The 20,212-nt window shown below is 45.2% G+C and overlaps 1 protein-coding gene across 4 annotated transcripts in view; it reads right to left on the bottom strand.

Moving 5' to 3' along the window:
- Nucleotides 1-20,212, bottom strand: part of SOS1 (SOS Ras/Rac guanine nucleotide exchange factor 1) — a 1,044,495-nt gene that overhangs the window by 415,403 nt on the left and 608,880 nt on the right. For all 4 annotated transcript variants that reach the window (XM_029594364.1, XM_029594368.1, XM_029594365.1 and 1 more), the window contains one exon: nucleotides 17,342-17,997. In XM_029594364.1, coding sequence (XP_029450224.1) covers nucleotides 17,342-17,997 — 656 coding nt within the window. The remainder of the gene's footprint in view (nucleotides 1-17,341; nucleotides 17,998-20,212) is intronic.

The following is a 20,212-nucleotide window of genomic DNA, read 5'->3' as shown; positions in this document are numbered from 1 at the left end:
TAATTTATAATGAATTCTAGAATACCAACACTTGGATGGTGTTGCGCATGAATTTGTTAGCCCCAGCTGAGATGTGTTCTTAATCAGCCAATCATCCAGATAGAGAATCATGAACTCCCAATTCTCTGTGGAAATGCTGTCTGATGATGGCCAGCTATTTCTTAAATATGTAACCCATACTATACCGATCGAATCTTGTAAACCATTATATCCATGTTTCTCGTATGTAACTCATCCCATACCGATCGAACCTTGTAAACAGTTATGATGGCAATACCGAATGACTGTATATAAAACTTGACAAATAAATAAATAAATATGCAGAAGCTGATGCTAGGCCGAAGGGTAATATGATACTAGAGGTAGTATTTTCTCTCTGCAAACCTGAGAAACATCCTGTGACTGGAAAGTATCTGTGTGGATATATTCATCTTTGATGATCCATGGAACATAGCCAGTCTCTCTTGTTTAGAAGGTGATTAATGCAGCCCTACGTAATCATCTTGAGCTTTTCCTTCTGGAGAAACTTGTTCAAAGTCATTAGGTTTAAGATGGATTGAAATACTCCAGTTTTCTTGGATACCAGAATGTTCTGTACATGTTGAAGAATCCTCATCCTTTCTCTTGTAGTGAAACATGCTCGATCGAATTAGTCTGTGGGAGGGAGAAGAGTTCCTTTGTCTGAAGAAACTGGACCTTGTTAAATTCTAAAGCTATCTGCATAAGATGCTTGGCTCGCCTGCTTCCCAAGAGAATATACACAATAGTAAAAGTCCATCCAAAGACTAGGAAATACTGTGAAGTATAGGAAATGTGTAACTAAGATGTGTAGTAGTAGAATCACATTCCCATCCTCCCATGACCCCCTCAAGCACCTTGGTTCACTACTCCTCCACATACAAATCCCTCCATTCATCTTAGTTCACTCCCTCCCCCCACCTTATAAATACCTCATTCACCGTAGTTCGCTACTCTCCCATCCCCAGTTCATTCACTCACTCTCCCACTTCCCCTGGTTCAATAACTCCTCCCCCCCTCCATGATCACTCTCTTTCACCTCCTCCACTCACCCAATCTTCTCACTCACTCTGGTTCCTCCCCCTTTTCAATAACTCATTATCCCAAGCTCCACTACTCCTCCCAAACCCTTCACTCCTTCTCCCCACCCCATGAACACCTCACTTACTCTGGTTCACTCACTTATTCTCTCCCACTGCTCCTAGTTCACTCACCCCCCCCCCCAAATCAATTTGTTCTCCCACCCTGTGATCCCCACTTCACTATCTCCTTGCCCCCAGACTCCCTCAACTCATTGGCTCCTATTGGCCAAACAGGAGTAGGAGAATGGTATTGGCCTTGTATGTCTCTGTCTCTTCCTCCCTACTCCCCTGCTGGAGCTAGCGGTCATGCTTTCAACTATGTGATTCATTCAGACCCTGGCAGAGAAGGGAGGATATGCATATGACTATTATTATTATTAATAATTTGTATAGCGCATATCAAATGTATGCAGTGCTCTACTAAAACAGTCCCTACTCCTTGCAGTTTACAGTTTAGTCAAGACAGTTCAATAAACACATATAAAAGAAGCTCTGAGTTAAGATACCATGGCCATAACAGAATAAAAATAGGTGGTTGTATGTGGGATTAAGTTTCATTTAGGATATTAATTAGCCTCAAATATGATGCTGGGGTCTTGACTATTTAAGGAGAACACAGTTAATGTATATTATTACTAGTCAGACAAAAACAAATTAGAGGATTTGAGTTAAAATGAGGCCACTGCAACTTTGTAAATGCATGCTATATTAGTTTTCTTACTACTTTGTTCTTATAGTAGATTTTTTTTTTTTTGGCTTCACTGTAAACATGCATAACTTTTGTGTTCACTGGCGGAGGGGGGGGGGGGGGGGAGACGAAGCTGGAGAATACAGGCAATGCAAGTGCAGGGTGACTTTCTCTTTAGTATAGACAAATGGGTCTACAACATTTCCCTTTGTGCATCCTGTACAAGTTGATGGACAGGCACTGCCACTGACTCCTTAGGGATATCGACTCACCTAACACCATCTATCAAATAGTGCCCAGGACTCATTCTTGACCTCTAAATTAAAGAAAATAGCTGCAGATATTCTCTATAGAAAATTTGGGAAGGAAAGGTCCACTGGAAAGGACCTAATCCTTGGCTAAGGAAGAAGGGTCTGAGGGGAGGTTTTACAAAATCTTTTTCGGATATATGAATAAAATCATAAGAATCTTCAGACTCAGAATCTGAAATCAGAAGAAGAAAATAAGTCTGATTAAGCATTGATTCTAGAATAGCAGCTTCAACTGGTCTTCCAGGTCTGGGTGTTGGGTCATGTCATGCTGTAGCAATGGAGAAGCTTCCCTCAGTTCAGTGCACAGTGAATTAATGCAGAGACTGTGTGTCAATATTGGTGCCAATCTGATCGATGCTGGGTATAAGTCTCAAGGATTAGTTTAGCTGGCATCATAAATAGTGACAACGCACTAGATGCAGGCACTTGCTTCAGGTGACAGTCGAGGGCCTTGAGGATTTTCCTGTCCTGCTCTTTCATATACTGCTGAATCCAACAACAAAGTGAATCAATAGAAGAGATTTCCTCTTGAGTAATCAGAGGATAGAGTCTGATGACAATGGACTACATCCCCTGGAGACTGAAGTGGCTGGATCTTTGGAAAGGAGGCTAAGCTCTTCTCCTGTTACAGGCACAATTTGTGGATCCTAGCAACGAAAAGGAGCGAGGATAAAATACTGAAGCCTTCACTCACTGCTTGATGCTGTGTCTTTTTGCATATGAGCTGGATTCTAAGAAACCCTCTTTAGGTGCCAAACAGTAAAAACAGAATTAACAGAGATCTTTGTTGGATAACATTATCCATTTGTGTGACTGATTCATCCTACTTGTCCTTGGAAAAACATTATTACAATACCAGTAGTTTAAGACCAGGGTCCTGTAGCTAGTCACAGGCTGACTGAGTCCACTAAATTCAAATACATTGGAAATACATTAAAGAGTTATAACAAGACCATAAAAAGACAATCTCTGAGAATAAACATATGCAAATTATCTCTCTAAAAGGAAGGATCATTATTACATATAGTGGTAAAGCTGTCAAATATTCTGTCAGAGAAATTTGTCATGCATTCATCTTTGGGCATATTTTAGTTTCCACTGAGCAAAAACATCAATGGATTTCCTAGGGATTCAGAAAGATATAGGCTATTTCTTTTAGAAGTAATGATCCTCTCATCTACCGGTACTTCAAATACACATTTCTACAAAAAACAGGGAAAAGTTAAAAGAAAATTATTTATAAAGACAACAGAAAGAATGTTTGTTCATGGAAATATTGAGATATCCAAATTTTAACTTAGAGACAGAAATATTTGAAATGTAAAACACTTCAACTCCTGTATGGACAGAAAAGTATGAGAAAAGCTGTTGTAGTTGGGAGCAGCTGGGATAGTATGACCCATTAACAATCTGCTTAATTTCGTATTTATTTAAATTTGTGAAATTTATTAAGAGATGCACATTACATAATCTGTTAAAATGTAAAAAAAAAAAAAAATATATATATATATATATATATATATATATATATAGAAAGGATCTCTCATATAGATAATACCATTTTAAAACACAAGGAACAATAATGTACCCTACAAGGATTTATAAACAATAAGGTCTGAATTCCATAGGAAAGGAAACTGATGCTTAACTGACGCACAAACACTGCTTTTGCATACCAGAAAGCTTTAAAAATAGAATAGCTCAATCCTACAGAGTGAAAACTCCCAAAACACTCAGAGCCAAAATTAACTTGTCTTTTGCAAAGAGTTCATTTTAAAAAACAAAACAAAACAAAAAAAAACAGTTAAGAGAAAGGGACAGTTTTCAGTCTAAGAGAACATGCATACAATGTTAAAAATAAAATCTAACCATGGAATGTCTTTTTTTTTATATATTTTCTATTCTGCTTTATGAAAGAGATACAAAAGGGTGTGTTCATTCTGTTCAGGAAGCACCTTTTTCCCCTTTACTTTAAAGAGCCTTTATTTCTCACATACTGTCACCAGTCATTATATAAGTTAACTAGCAGAAATACCCACCTGGGTTATTTTTGTAATTTCAGTGTTTATTTTCAAACAAGACAACAAATGTATAATTTTATATGTAATGTATAGTGAAATTTCTACAGATATGATGCTACACAAAGTAATGTGAGGCAACAATTCTAGTTCTAGAGATAAATGATCTTTATTATAGAACTTCTTTGTAAATATTATGGTGTTTCTCAGTTGGCACCAGTATATACAATCCTCTACAACTACCAACTCTGGAGAAAGCCACGCATATCTGTCAATAGGAAAAGTATCGTTTCTGTAAATCAATACTGATAACTTTATGACTATTGCTCCTGGGATTGTATCACCATAGCAAAGTATAACTTTACTGGAAATGATAGCCAATTATTCTTTCTGATTTTAATGGTTGTCTGAAGAGTAGCCATTGTTAAGATTACTTACCTGGTAATCTCCTTTTCCTTAGTGTATGCAGATGGACTCAAAACAAATGGGTATAGTGTGCTCGTGCTAGCAGTTGGAGACGGATCTGACGTCAGCATGAGTAAATACACCACCACAGGAAGTAAAGCAATTCAGTAATCTTCCTTGCAAAGCTGTTATAGCTATATATGTACTGACCCATCGATTAATCAGCAGGATTACCCTGACCAATTGATGGTAGCTGGAGACCGCCAGTGTTCTCAACCGGAAGGCGTCGACACCCGGCAGGGTGGAAGCCCTATTATAAGCAAAACATGGCTTACCGTGAGTCAGCGAATCCCCCTGTATACCGGCAGCCGGGCGGGATGCTGAGTCCATCTGCATACACTAAGGAAAAGGAGATTACCAGGTAAGTAATCTTAACATTTCCTAGCGTGTAGCAGATGGACTCAAAACAAATGGGATGTACAAAAGCTACTCCCGGACTGGGCGGGAGGCTGCCCGAGGACCGTGTAGGATCGCCCTCGCAAATGCTGTGTCCTCCCTGGCCTGAATGTCCAGATGGTAGAATCTGGCGAAGGTATGGAGGGAGGACCACGTCGCCGCTTTACATATCTCTGCAGGCGACAGCAGCTTAGCTTCTTCACAAGAGGCTGATTGTGCTCTGGTAGAATGAGCCTTGACCTGTAGAGGTGGTGGTTTTTCCTGCCTCTACGTAGGCTGCCTTGATAAATTCTTTAATCCAGTGGGCGATGGTCGGCCGTGAGGCCGCTTCCCCTTGCTTCTTCCCACTGTGCAGGATGAACAGGTGGTCCGTCTTTCGTACTGCTTCTGACATGTCCAGGTATCTGGACAGCAGTCTGCTGATGTCGAGGTGACGTAGTATTCGACCTTCTTCCGATTTCTTCAAATCTTCCGTGGAAGGCAAGGATATGGTTTGGTTGAGGTAAAAGTGAGAGACCACTTTGGGTAAAAAGGAAGGAACTGTACGAAAATGGATAGCCTCTGGAGTGATTCTGAGAAATGGATCACGACAGGATAGTGCTTGTAGCTCTGAGATGCGGCGTGCTGAACACACAGCCAGCAAGAACACCATCTTCAAGGTTAACAAACGGAGAGACAGGCCTCGAAGGGGCCTGAAGGCTGATCCTGCTAGAAATTCCAATACTAGGTTAAGGTTCCACAAGGGCACTGGCCACTTCAGTGGCAGGCGAATGTGTTTGACTCCTTTCAGGAAGTGTGAAACGTCTGGGTGCTGGGCAATGGATTTGCCGTCACGTCTGGGACCGTAGCAAGACAGCGCTGCTACCTGTACCTTGATGGAGCTGAGGGACAGACCCTTCTGAAGTCCATCTTGTAGGAAGTCCAAAATGATAGGAATCTTTGCGGTATGCGAATTGCTGCTGTGAGAATCGCACCAGGCTTCAAAAATTCTCCAGATCCTGATATATGTTAGTGATGTGGAGAACTTGCGTGCTCGGAGGAGTGTATCTATCACCAGCTCTGAGTATCCTCTTTTCTTCAGTCTAGCCCTCTCAATGGCCAGACCGTAAGAGAGAATTGAGCTGGATCCTCGTGGAGAACGGGGCCTTGCCATAGCAGGTCCCGGTATGGAGGCAGAAGTAGAGGATTCCCTGCCAGTAGTCTTCTCATGTCTGCGTACCAGGGTCTTCTTGGCCAGTCTGGGGCCACTAGAAGAACTAGACCTCTGTGTTGCTGAATCCTGTGAACAATGGCGCCCAGCAGGGGCCATGGAGGAAATGCGTATAAGCAGGATCCCCTGAGGCCACGGCTGTACCAGGGCATTGATCCACTGCGCTCAAGGATCCCGCCTGCGGCTGAAATATCTGGGAACTTGAGCATTGGACCTGTCTGCTAATAGGTCCATGACTGGCATCCCCCAGTGATCCACAATTATCTGAAAGGCTGTGGGTAACAGCTGCCATTCTCCCGGGTTTATGCTTTCTCTGCTGAGGAAGTCTGCTGCAGTGTTGTCCTTCCCGGCGATGTGTACGGCTGAGATGTCCTGAAGATTGGCTTCTGCCCAAATCATCAGGGGAGTTATTTCTAGGGACACTTGTTGGCTTCTGGTTCCGCCCTGTCGGTTGATGTATGCCACCGTGGTGGCGTTGTCTGACATCACTCTGACCACTCTGTTGCGAAGTCGGTGGGCAAATCACAGGCACGCTAGCCTGACTGCCCGTGCCTCTAGTCGGTTGATATTCCACCTTGATTCTTCTCTGGTCCACCGCCCTTGGGCGGTGAGCTCCTCGCAGTGTGCTCCCCACCAGTTCAGGCTGGCATCTGTGGTGAGCAGGATCCAGGTTGGGGAGGACATTCGTAACCCCCGGCTCATGTGGCCGGGCTGTAACCACCAGCGTAGTTGATTCCGCACTCTGGCTGGTAGAGGCAGGTGTAGTCCTGTGATCGTGGGCTCCATCGAGATAGAAGGGCGCGTTGCAATGGCCTCATATGAGCCCGCGCCCATGGCACCACCTCCAGAGTGGATGCCATGAGGCCGAGGACTTGTAGATAATTCCGAGCTGTGGGCCGGCTGGCGCTCAGCAGGACCTGCAGATGATTCCGGAGTTTGGACTGTCTCTTGGAGGTCAGACCGACCTTGTCGTCTTGGGTGTCGAATTGGACCCCTAGGTATTCCAGCGACTGGGACAGCTGTAGGGAACTCTTCATATTGACTACCCATCCTAGGCTTTCCAGAAGAGCTATAACTCTGTTGGTTGCCTGGTGACTCTCCTCTGGTGACTTCGCCCTGATCAGCCAATCGTCCAGGTAGGGATGGACGAGGATTCCTTCCTTCCTGAGTGCCGCTGCCACTACTACTATTACCTTGGTTCGCGGCGCGGTGGCTAACCCGAAGGGTAAGGCCCGGAACTGGAAGTGCTGATTCAGGACTTTGAAGCGTAAATAGCGCTGGTGATCCCGATGGATTGGGTTATGCAGGTAGGCTTCTGACAGATCTAGGGAGGTGAGAAACTCCCCTGGCTGTACTGAATTCGACAGACCGTAGAGTTTCAATGCGAAAGCTGGGGACCCGTAAGTGTCGATTGACTGACTTGAGGTCCAGGACGGGCCTGAAGGTGCCCTCCTTCTTCGGTACTATGAAATAAATGGAATAATGCCCAGAAGTTACCTCTTCCGCAGGTACTGGGATTATGGCTTTTAGGGCCAGGAGCCTCCGTAAGGTCACTTCTAGTGCCACTGTCTTGAGTGGCGAACAAGGAGATTCCACAAACTTGTTCGGCAGAAGCAGAAAGAAATCCAGGTAATATCCTTCCCGGATGATGGCGAGGACCCACTGGTCCGAAGTGATCTCGACCCACCTGCGGTAGAAGAGGGTTAGCCTGCCCCCTATGGCTGCTACCCTCGGATGGGTCAGCTGATTGTCATTGTGGGTTACGGCCGGGGCCAGAACCTGGGCCGGTTCTCTTCTTGGGGTGCTTAGCCCGAAAGGGCTGATTCCTGGCCTGAGAACGAGGTGCTTGATAGCGAGACCTGTAAGGGTTGAAGCGCTGCAAGTTTCTACCTCTGGATGGTCTAGAAACAGAACGCTGGCTCCTCCTTGACCCGTCTTCTGGTAGACGGGGTAACGGAGAGGCACCCCATTTAGTAGCCCAATTCTCAAGGTCGCTGCCGAACAGTAGGGAACCCTTAAAGGGCATTCTTATGAGTCGAGTCTTGGAGGATGAGTCGGCCGCCCAATTGCGTAGCCAAAGCTGTCTTCTGGCTGCCACTGAGGAGGACACTCCCTTGGCTGCCGTACGGACGAGGTCGGAGGCTGCGTCTGTGAGAAATGCGAGAGCTGATTCCATGTCTTCTCCCGGGGTGTTATTTCTTGCCTGTGATAAACAGGAGCGCGCCACCACGCGCCACCACGTGATAAACAGGAGTGCAGCAAGTCGCGATTCGAAGGGACATGGCTGCTACCTCAAAAGCTTGTTTCAGAATGGTGTCCATCCGTCGGTCATGCGTATCCTTGAGAGCCGCTCCCCCCTCCACCGGAATGGTGGTGCATTTCACAATTGCGTTAATTATGGCCTCTACCCTGGGGCACGCCAGCAGTTCCTTGGCTGTCTGATCTAGAGGGTACATGCCAGACAAGGCCCGACCCCCTTTGAATGAGGCCTCCGGTGCCTTATATTCCAGCTCGATTAGCTGCTGTGCTGCTTGTAGGAGGGGAAAGTGGTGAGCCGTTTGGCGCAGGCCCTCTAGAAGAGCGTTCTTTACAGGGACCCCTGGGGGGTCCTGGCCTGGAATGGCCAGCTCCGATAAGCATTGTGAGACCAGGCCTGGCAGATCTTCTCTCCGAAAGAAGCGTCTCATGGTCCAATATGGTTCTATCTCCGAGGGAAGTTCATTCTCCTCGGGGGCTCCTCACTTACCTGGGAGTCATCTGAATCCCCAAGATTGGGGCTGTCTGGTGGTGAGTGGCTGCGCCTAGGTCTCGAGGGTCCAGGGGCCGGATCAACTGGGACGGAAAGACCCATCCGAGGAGCAGACTGCATCTGGACAAAGGCGTGAATCCCCTTAAATAATTCCACCCAGGAAAGCGAATCCAGATCTGGCCGCAGGGGTACCAGGTCTCTCGGATTCCCTAGCTGCTCGCCACAGCCTGCTAAGTCCGGTGTGGTCCCCGAGGAACCGCTGGGCTGGGACCAGTCTTGTCCTGGAACTGCCATGGCTTCCTCACATTGGGCACATAGGGAGTCTGCTTCCTCGCTCTGTGTGGCTCTGAGGTTGCATGCTGAGCAGAGGCTTAGAGCGTTCATGCCTGAATCTGGGGGTGCCGGCCCTGCGGACGCAGGGGCATTCTTATGCTCCATTTGCCTTAAATGCGGTGTCGTCCAATGATGTGCGCCTAACACGGGCGCGTAACTGCATTCGCCTAGAATGGGCGTCTGATAAACAGTGCGCCTATGAACGGGCGTCTTATAAACGTGCGCCTATAAAAGGGGCGTCTTATAAACAGTGCGCCTATAAAAGGGGCGTCTCATAAATGTGCGCCTATAAAAGGGGCGTCTCAAATGTGCGCCTATAACGGGCGTCTCATAAATGTGCGCCTATAACGGGCGTCTCATAAATGTGCGCCTATAACGGGCGTCTCATAAATGTGCGCCTATAACGGGCGTCTTAGAATATGTGCGCTTATCCTAGTAGCGTGCGCTAACATGCTCCTATCGCGTGCGCCTATGGCGCGCTCAAACAACGTGCGCCTATCGCGCGCTCAAACAACGTGCGCCTATCGCGAACAATGTGTGTTTAGCAAGCAAAAGCGCTGAATTAGATAAGAGAAGTAGGCAAAAATGGCACCCTCCCAGGCGGGCAGCCTCGTAGGCAGGCCCAGTTAGTCCACACTTCCTCGGAGACCAAGTAAAGATGTATGCCTTACCTTGTCTTCGGCGCTTCCCGGCTGCGGGGGGATAGGGGAATACGTTCACCGCCGTGCTTAAGGAAGTGCACCCGCTGCCTCTAGGCCGCGCCCGAACCGCTTGGGGGCCAAGTCCACGCCAGGACCAAGGCTGCTTCTAGGCCGCGCCCGAACTCGTCTCGCTCGGGGGCCAAGCTGCGCCCGAGCCCTTCTCACTCGGGAGCTGGGTCCCTGCCGCGAACCGGCCACCGGACCGAGGCTCTTACCTCCGAGGGACCATGGAAGTCAGCTCGGGAAACTCAACTGGGTGACCACCTGGTATCACCACAGGAGTGCGGGGCTCGTCTTCAGTAGATTTCTTCTATGAATTTAGTCGTTAGAATTTGGAAACACGCTCAGCGAGCGTGGGGTAGCACCAAACTGCTTTGGAGACGGAAATTACTGAATTGCTTTACTTCCTGTGGGAGTATAGGTACCCGTGCTGACATCAGATCCGTCTCCAACTGCTAGCATGAGCACACTATACCCATTTGTTTTGAGTCCATCTGCTACACGCTAAGAAATGCCCTGTTTTTCTTCTTTTGCAAAATTGCTTAGGACAGTAGTTCTTAAACTTGTCCTGGAAGTCATCCCACCAGTCAAATTTTCAATATTTTCACAGTGAATATGCAAGAGATAGATCTGCATGCATTGCTGCCACTGCATGCAAATCTCTCACACATTAAGTGCGTTATCCTGAAAACCTGATTGGCTGGAGGTCTCCCAGGTCAGATTTGGGAACCACATCACTTTGTACATATACTGGGGCAGATGCAATATAGTGCGCTCAGCCGAGCACACTGTTTAACCCATGGTTGGACACATGTTTTGGACGTGTCCCCACAACCCCATATGCTATAAGGGGATTAGCACATCCAAAACACGTGAACAACCCCCCGCGAAACTAGTAGTGCTCATCACATGCAAATGCATGTTGATGAGGCTATTAGCTATTCTCCCCAGATCCAAAAAAAAAAAATGTGCACCCAACCTGCACATTTTTACGCTCAGAAATTAATGCCTGCCCATAGCGTTAATTTGAGCAGCCCAAAAAAGTATACAGAAAAGCAGAAAATACCTCCTTTCTGTACATCCTCCGACTTAATATCATGGCAATATGCATGTGTCTGTGTGAAAGAGGGAGAGAAGTGTGTCAACGTGTGTATGTGTAGGAGAATGAGAGGCGTGTGAGTGAACCTGTGTGAGAATAAGCAGGTATGTGTATGAAAGAGAATGAGTTAACATGTGACTATCAGTGCATGTGAGGTGGTTTGTGTCCATTCTCCTGTGGTGGCCCCTGCACCCACCCCACTAATCCACAATCTCAGGATGATTGGAAATCAAAACCTACCAGGTATGTAACTGTACACCTAGGTTTGGTTGGTCATATTTGGTGGCTAGCACTAACTGCCCAACTTCCTTCCACTAATCTAACCCCATACTCAAGTCCACCCACATTCTGAGCAGATAAATGTAGGCATTAAGCTTGGTTCGGTTTTCAAAAGGACCATTCTAGCAACCTCACTCCCAAAGTTAAGAGGTTAGCCCCTTTGAAAAATGACCCTATACTGTTTCAGTTTTTTGTGGTTTACTTCCTTGCACTTTCAGCTAGAATACTACAATTACATTGTAGAGGTGTTTCTGATCTCTATATACTTTGAATTTTGTCTCTAATTTCTGGAAAAAAGATAGAAATGAAAGCCTATAAAACAATTAGAACATTTAAATTTTACCAAGTACACTACTGTGACAGAAATATCACTACAAATGTGTAGCACAGATAAACTTCTAATAAGACGGCTGGCTTACTATCCATGGGAGTTGACCACAAAATTCGAAATCACAAATAAAAAATACCAAAAGGTATCTGCTGCTTCTGGTTAACCGCTAAACATTATGAAACAGCTTAGAATTTTAGAACCAAGTTATATGCTAAGCAAAATTTAATACAAAAAAAACAACAAAAAACTAGAAGAATGTTTCATTTAGTATGCTAGCATTTCTGAAAAATGGCAAAATGATGGAATTGCACCAAGAATTTGCACATTTTCAAGAACTATTGACATTCTGATACAATGGAAAGAAGGCAAAAAGGAGAAATTACTACTTACCTGATAATTTTGTTTTCTTTAGTGAAGACAGGTTAATCCAAACCAGTGGGTTATGCACCTCTACCAGTAAATGGAGATGGAGCAAAGCTGATGTGACAGTATATATATACCCCTGCATGGATATCAGCCTGCCAGTATTCTCTGCAAAAGCCTACTGTGGACAACTACACAATACATGATCATAACCATTAAAGACAACCATTCAAACAGTCAGTTAACAAAATAAACCACTGAGATCAGACAAGGAGTGTAAAATTACTAATAGGGACCGGATCTGACACTTACCAGTAAACCCCGGAAATGCAGCCACTCATGAGAACAATAGCAATTACATCTGGCAGCCAAAGGTGGGAAGGTGGATTAACATGTCTTCACTAAAGGAAAGGTAATTATCAGGTAAGTAGTACCGTATTTTTCGCTCCATAAGACGCACCTAGGATTCAGAGCTGGAAAATTAAAAAAAAAAAAAAAAAATGGTGTACTACACTGGCTCTGTTCCCGGGCATCTGTGCTTCTTATGGAGCAAATGAGGGGAGGGCATAAAATGTTTTTTTTTCCCCCCATTTCGTTTTCGGGTCTGGGGAAGGCCATTTCTGTCCAATCCCCGGATCAGAAAATTTTTATCATGCTCTTTGTTGGGGGGGGAAAAAACACCCCATCTCAACCATTTAAATTTAATTAACTACAAACTCCCACCCTCCTGACCCCCCCCCCCCAGACTTGCCAAAAGTCCCTGTTGGTCCAGCGGGGGTCTGGCACCGATCTCCTGCACTTAGGCCGTCACATTGCTCTCCTACCATGTGACAGGTGCCGACCAGTGGCACCGGTAGCCCCTGTGACATACAGGTCGATACAGTAACGTTCAGTTAAAGATTCCCCGTCTGTAACGTGCTGGGAGCGCACAATACAGACGAGTAAGGCGGTCCAGCAATACAGTCCCCAGTTTCACGCGTCCTTAGCGCTTCCTAAAATAAACACATAACCCTTTCCGCACCCAGCATGTAAATGAACGAAAAAGCTGTATAATGAAGGAATTAGCTACTCCCCTCCGATACTGTAACGGGCGCTGATATTATCTCCTCAGTAACCCGCTGTTCTGCCGCAGCCTTAACGTGCTAGTTTACCGCCTCCCCCTAGTAGGCGTTAGTGTAGTGTAGTGTAAAAAACATTGCTTACCTGCCCTGGTCCCCGGTCCAGCCGTCCGGTCTCCTCCTCCCGAAGCAAAAAAAAAAAAAAAAACCAAAAAAGTAGCAAGGCTCGGGCCTGCTACAGTAGTCCCTTCTCCCTTCCTCCCGATTTTGCGGTTAAGCGGCAGCGGGATCCGGGGGCAGCAGCGGCAGCGGGGGGGGCAGCAAAGAAGCAAAAAAAGCGGCATCCGGGATCCGGGGGCAGCAGCGGAATGGATGCCTGTGCGATTTTGGCGCTCTTGCCATGAGCGCCAAAATCGCACGGCCATTCATCCAGGCAGAGGGAACCGGTGGCGAAAACGGCCCACGGTTCCCTCTGCCTGGATGAACGCACGGCCCCCGCCGGAATGGATGTCCGTGCGATTTTGGCACTCATGCCATGAGCGCCAAAATCGCACGGCCATTCATCCAGGCAGAGGGAACCGGTGGCGAAAACGGCCCACGGTTCCCTCTGCCTGGATGAACGCACGGCCCCCGCCGGAATGAATGCCCGTGCGATTTTGGCGCTCATGCCATGAGCGCCAAAATCGCACGGGCATTCATCCAGGCAGCGGCGGGAGCCGGACACGCGCCCACCCGCCCCCCGGGATCTGAAGCCATCAGCAGGATCGTAGCTCCCCCCGACGAAGACAAAGATGGCCGCCTGCACGGGGGAAAGCGTGCAATTGGCCGCTGAAGACATGACGTCACATCCCGTGATGCCAAACGTCGTGACATCACGTCTTCAGCGGCCAATTGCACGCTTTCCCGTGCAGGCGGCCATCTTCGTCTTCGTCGGGAGGAGCTACGATCTTGTTCCTGATGGCTTCAGAAAAGTAAGTTACTTTTGCGACTTACTTTTGGGATCTTGACAGATCCCAAAAGTAAGTCGCTTTTGGAAAAAACCAAAATTGTCGCTTTTTGAAAAAAAAAAAACAAAATTGCTTTTGGTTTTTTTTTTCTTCTCTGCCTCCGCTGCTGCCGCCTACCCGCCCGATCGAACACGCGCCTTTGGTTTTTTTTTTTTGCTTCGCCGCTGTGTCCCACCTCCTCCCGGAGCAAGGCTGCTTTCGCGCCCTGCTCCGGGAGGAGGAGAGACACAGCAAGAAGTAAGTCGCTTCGCCGCTTCCCTCCTCCCGGTGCCTGTCATTCCAAATGTCATTTGAAATGACATTTGAAATGACAGGTACCAGCGCACCTTAATACAGCGCCTACTGTATAGGCGCTGTATTAAGCGCCTATACAGTAAAATGGGTTGCGCGGGCATAACCCTTCCCTATCGCTTTACAGCCGCGGCATGCATTTGCATGCAATTAGAAGAGAGTATCAGGCGCTAGGTCTAGAGAACTGTGCGTGCGGGGAGGAAGGGTGCGCCTGACACTGCCGCACTGTTTCTACCGCGGCCTTACTGTATCGACCTGTAAGTAAGGGCAAAGGCTATAGGCGCCATTTTGAATACTGGCAGCCAACGGCCCAAGTGCAGGAGATCGCTTCCAGACCCCCACTGGACCACCAGGGAGTTTTGGCAAGTCTTGGGGGGGGGGGGGTTCAGGAGGGTGGGGGGTTGTAGAGTTAGATTTCTTTTTTTTTTTTATATTCGCTTCATAAGAAGCACAGACATTTTCCCCCCACTTTTGGGGGAAAAAAAGTGCTTCTTATGGAGCAAAAAATATGGTAATTTCTCCTCTCAGCATTCAGACAGGTTAATCCACACCAGTAGGATGTACCAAAGTTACACCCGAACAGGGAAGAAGGCTGTCCATTGTCCAACACAGCACGCGTGAAGGCTGCGTCCTCCCAGTCTTGCACGATAATGCCTGGAATTGGTGTAAGAAAAACCATGTCACAGCTCAGCAAATCTTGATGGGAGAAAACCATCTAATCTCAGCCCAAGACACTGCCTGAGCCCTAGGGGAATGAGCGCTAAACTCAGCATTCACTTACACAGCTGTGATAACCTTCTTAATCCAGAGGGCTATTATAGCTTGGACATCGGCTCACTCTGTTTACCACCATCATGGAGAATAAATAGCCAGTCCATCTTCCTGAGAGGTTTAGAAACCTCCAATACCTTAAATGCTGTTTGGCCACCAAGGTTCATAACAGGTATTATTCATCCACATCTCTCTCCTTGCCCAGAGTCGGCAGGGAATTGATTGATTCAAGTGAAAATTCGAGATCATCTTTGGCCAAACTGATGGACCAGTTCACATCTGGTCACGGCAAGACAGAGCCCGTAGTTCACAAACTCTATGCGCAGAACACCATCCTCTAGTAAGTGACCTCAAAAAGAGGCTATGCAGTGGGTGAAAGGTGGGACCTGCCATAAATCCAGAACCAGATTAAGTCTCCACAAGGGGACCAGCAACTGCAAGGGGGTACGAAGATGCTTCATTGTACTATAACTGGATAGGCCAACAAGGGTTCACCATTCACGTGACCTTGGAAGCAGACAAGAGCTGCCACCTGTACCTTCAAAGAATTATGAGCCAAGACCTTAAATAACCCATCCTGCAAAAATCCAAACTGAGGGGGATTTTAACTGAACGAGGATGAACCCCTCATCCTCAAACCAAGATTCAAAACACTCGCCAAACACGAACATAGGCTAAGGAAGACTGGCGGGCGGCCACCAGAATTGTACACAGTATTGAAGGTGCAGTCTCACCATGGAGCGATACAGAGGCATTATAACATTTTCCGTTTTATTCACCATTCCCTTTCTAATAATTCCCAACATTCTGTTTGCTTTTTTGACTGCTGCAGCACACTGAACCGACGATTTCAATGTGTTATCCACTAAGACGCCTAGATCTCTTTCTTGGGTTGTAGCACCTAATATGGAACCTAACATTGTGTAACTATAGCATGGGTTATTTTTCCCTAAATGCATCACCTTGCACTTATCCACATTAAATTTCATCTGCCATTTTGATGCCTAATTTTTCAGTCTTACAAGGTCTTCCTGCAATTTATCACAATCTGCTTGTGATTTAACTACTCTGAACAATTTTGAATCATCCGCAAATTTGATTATCTCACTCGTATTTCTTTTGAGATCATTTATAAATATATAAGGGTCCCAATACAGATCCCTGAGGCACTCCACTGTCCACTCCTTTCCACTGAGAAAATTGTCCATTTAATCCTACTCTCTGTTTCCTGTCTTTTAGCCAGTTTGCAATCCACGAAAGGACATCACCACCTATACCATGACTTTTTACTTTTCCTAGAAGCCTCTCATGAGGAACTTTGTCAAACGCCTTCACCACCATGCTCTGCTTCCTGCACCCACTAGTCTCTCAGCTATTTCTCCCTCTACTACCAAGACCATGCTGGAAAAACAGCTACCGGATCGAAGATCTTGTCTGAGGGAGGGATCCACAGATATCACCTCAGGAAAACACGACTGAGGGAGGGACCATAAGGTATCACTACAGGAGAGTAAGATGAATTTATTTCCTTTTCTCCTTTTTTTAAGCAATCCCCAGTAGGGAGATGCACATCCACCATCTGCTTGAGATGGAGAATGCTGGCGGGCTGATGTTGGTGCATGGGTATATATATACCGTGACATCAGATTTGCTCCGTCTCCATCTGCTGGTAGATGTGCATAACCCACTGGTGTGGATTAACCTATCTGAATGCTAAGAAATTTGAATTTAACACATGCCTTTTGATCCATACCCATGGGCACTGCTCCACACTGGTAAGGGACCTTCCTTATAATACACAAAAAAGGATCCAACACAGTTTCAGAAATTAACTGCTGCAATAAATGCATAATTTTGACCTGGTAGGACAAGCTTTCAGTTTGTTGTAAACAAGATTTATTTTAAAGGTGTTATGGTGGCTTTACCTTTTATAGCTTTATTTAATGCTATCAGTTTACATAAAGCTATAAAAGATAAAGCACCATAACTATGCCTCTGCCTCAAATTACTCACAAACTATATTTGCAAAGGAAAAGTTAAATGACAAAATGAGTGACACAAATCAAGATTCCTGCTTTGAAAACTCAGCATTCTAATTAGTTTATACGACATCACTTATGAAACAGATTTTAATATAATCATAGCAAAATTTCTAAAGATTTTTATCTTACCAGCATACATGTGGTAGGTTAGCCGTTCAATGAGTTTAACAACAGTTCCTGCTTTGAGAATAGGGATTCCAGATTTGGGCTGTACACTTTCTTCAAATACTATATTCTCTTCAGAGTCTGGTTCTGTAAACCTGTATAGTTTAGAACTTGGAAGTCTTATTTGCTCTTCCTTCTCTTCCTGTAACATTGTAGCATCCAACATTCTCTCCAGAGTACTTCGGTATTGTAAAGATATCAATGCTGCCATCCAGTTGTTTTTCTCCTCTGCTGATTTAGCAGCAAAAATAACACTGTTTTCATCTTTCAAGATGATTTCAAAAGCATGCTTGTACTCATTAGTGTCATCTTTATCATTGATTTGTACCTTTCGCATAAAAAACTTTTCTTTAAGACGATATTCAGCATTGCTAGCACCAGGAAGTCTTGGTTGGCCATGATTGGACTTACAACAAATCATCAGACCATCAAATAGAAATATGTGTCTCTCATGTTTTGCACCTACACGAGTAAGAGTTCCTTCCATGATAAATTCATTACAACACTGGCCAATGTCCTTGCCTTCCCAACCATCAATATTTTTTTGAATCTCATTCATTTTCTTTATTGCTAGCTGCTTTCCCTTCATTTGTTGACTATAAAATCGACAAGCAGATTCGCTGTGAAAAGAAGAATTAGGTATTACTGGAAACACAAGCAGCATAGATAATATATCTGAACCACATTTTTAAGTGCCCCAGCTAAAACAGATGAATTCTAAAAATACATCTCTGTTCAATGGAGACACTTTCTGCTTGTTGTGGGGTTCTTCCATGTTTCATTTTCCATTACTGTTTATTATTCAAGATTTGTATGTGCAAGACAAATGTTTTCCTACAATCTAGCCTTCTTGTGCCTGATTCCTTCGGTGACATCACAGATTTTCTGTAACATCCTATTCTTTTAGGGTACTCAAAATGATGACACTAAGTTAATGATCAGTTCTAAACAATGTTCAGGACTTAATCCTTTTGTGATAGATGAAGATATCATGGGATAGAGGGACTAGGCAGAGTAGTGGCAAAACATATTCAGTGGTGATGCACCTAGATCACAAGAGTACATATGCAGAATACAAATGAGTAAAAATTCAGAGAATGATTATGACCTGAAATGGTAAGTTAAAAATGCAGCCAAACTCCTAGTGTTACTAGATAGCGATTTCAATGACAAATGACAGGAATCATCCGTGAAAACTACAACAGTAACAAAGCTCAATTTGAATGATACCATTTTCTTGAAATGTTTCTGTATCTGTTCTAAATGATTGCACATTATAATCCAGAAAACATCACCCATAAAATAACACCAGGTTCATCACCCATTCAATAACACCAGGTTCATCTCTAAATAGAGTGTGTCAATGCTATCTGATAACACTCTGGTAAAGGTCTGTGAATAGTGGGCAAAGGTCTATTACAGTGGGCAAACATAAGCAGACATTCCAGTTCAGGCAAACTGTGTGAATGCTAAAGTTTGAGGAAGAATTTATGAGTAAGGACGTTGCCTTGTCATTGTATACTTCCAAAAGAATACCAAGGGAACCAGAAGAGTTATAAAGAAATACCAAGGGAACCAGAAGAGTTATAAAGAAAGGTTACTTGATTATGTTGTCTGGGCAGTGAGAGTCGTACTGGATATGGACTACTGTCAGTCAACAGTAAGAATTTGCCTATGTTCAGACAAAATCCTTTCACTAACATGGAAAGCTTTATAAACATTTTATATCTTTATTTTATTATTTTAGGAGAAGCACTAGTTAGAAAGCCTTTAAACACAGGGCTGAAATTATTTAAACAAGAAATTAGAAGTAAAACTAGCATTTCCAATCTGAGATGCCTTTTTAAAAGAAGGGATGAGCTCTTACAGAAAAAGAGCAGTGAGCATAATCTATATATTTTAGGTGCTAAATTAAGTTATTGCTATTTTTGGTGCAATGAAGACAATTTTTTGACTTTTTTTTTTTTTTTTTTTTACTGTACCCTGGAACCCCACTATAGAAATATGAAGAAGTAGCTGAAGGCTGAACATATAAGAACATAAGATTTGCCATACTGGGTCAGATCAAAGGTCCATCAAGCCCAGCATCCTGTTTCCAACAGTGACCAATCCAGATCACAAATACCTGGCAGGATCCTATCCCAGGGATAAAGCAAAGTTGCTTACCTGTAACAGGGATTCTCCTAGGACAGCAGGATGTTAGTCCTCACATGTGGATGACATCAGATGGAACCCTGCACAGAATACTGAGCACACTGAGCATACCCATCATGCCACTATCCATGTGTCCACTTGGTGTCTCTCTTCAGTCTCATAAGTAGATTACGAAAAAATAAACTACCTACTCCGCAGGGTGGTGAGCAGGTTTCCTGAGAACTAACATCCTGCTGTCCTAGGAGAGCACCTATCACAGGTAAGCAACTTCGCTTTCTCCTAGGGCAAGCAGTATGGTAGCCCTCACATGTGGGTGAATCCCTAGCTACAGGCTGGCCCTGAAAAATAATGGGACCAACAGACACCAAACAGTTGCCAACGGGCACAACAGAGGTACTGTTGATAACAGCGAGGACAATCTGAATTCAAACCATTGGCATTAGGTAGGAAGAGTTGGGTTCACAACTGAAAGAGGTTCCTGAGGACAAAGTGGCTGAATCTGCTATCCTGGCGGCTGTCCCTGTCCAGACAATGAGTTGCGAAGGTGTGGAGAGAACTCCGTATCGCAGCTTTGCAGATCTCTTCCATTGGAACTGCACGCTGGTGAGCCACAGAAGTCATCATGGCTACCCCAATTGCAGTCCTGCCTGGTCATAGCAGAAAGAAATGCAGTCCACTAGC

The sequence above is a fragment of the Rhinatrema bivittatum genome, chromosome 3 (assembly GCF_901001135.1).
Source record: "Rhinatrema bivittatum chromosome 3, aRhiBiv1.1, whole genome shotgun sequence".
Taxonomy (NCBI): Eukaryota; Metazoa; Chordata; class Amphibia; order Gymnophiona; family Rhinatrematidae; genus Rhinatrema; species Rhinatrema bivittatum.
Note: the sequence above shows the minus strand (reverse complement) of the source record. Positions and strands in the feature narration are given on the sequence as shown.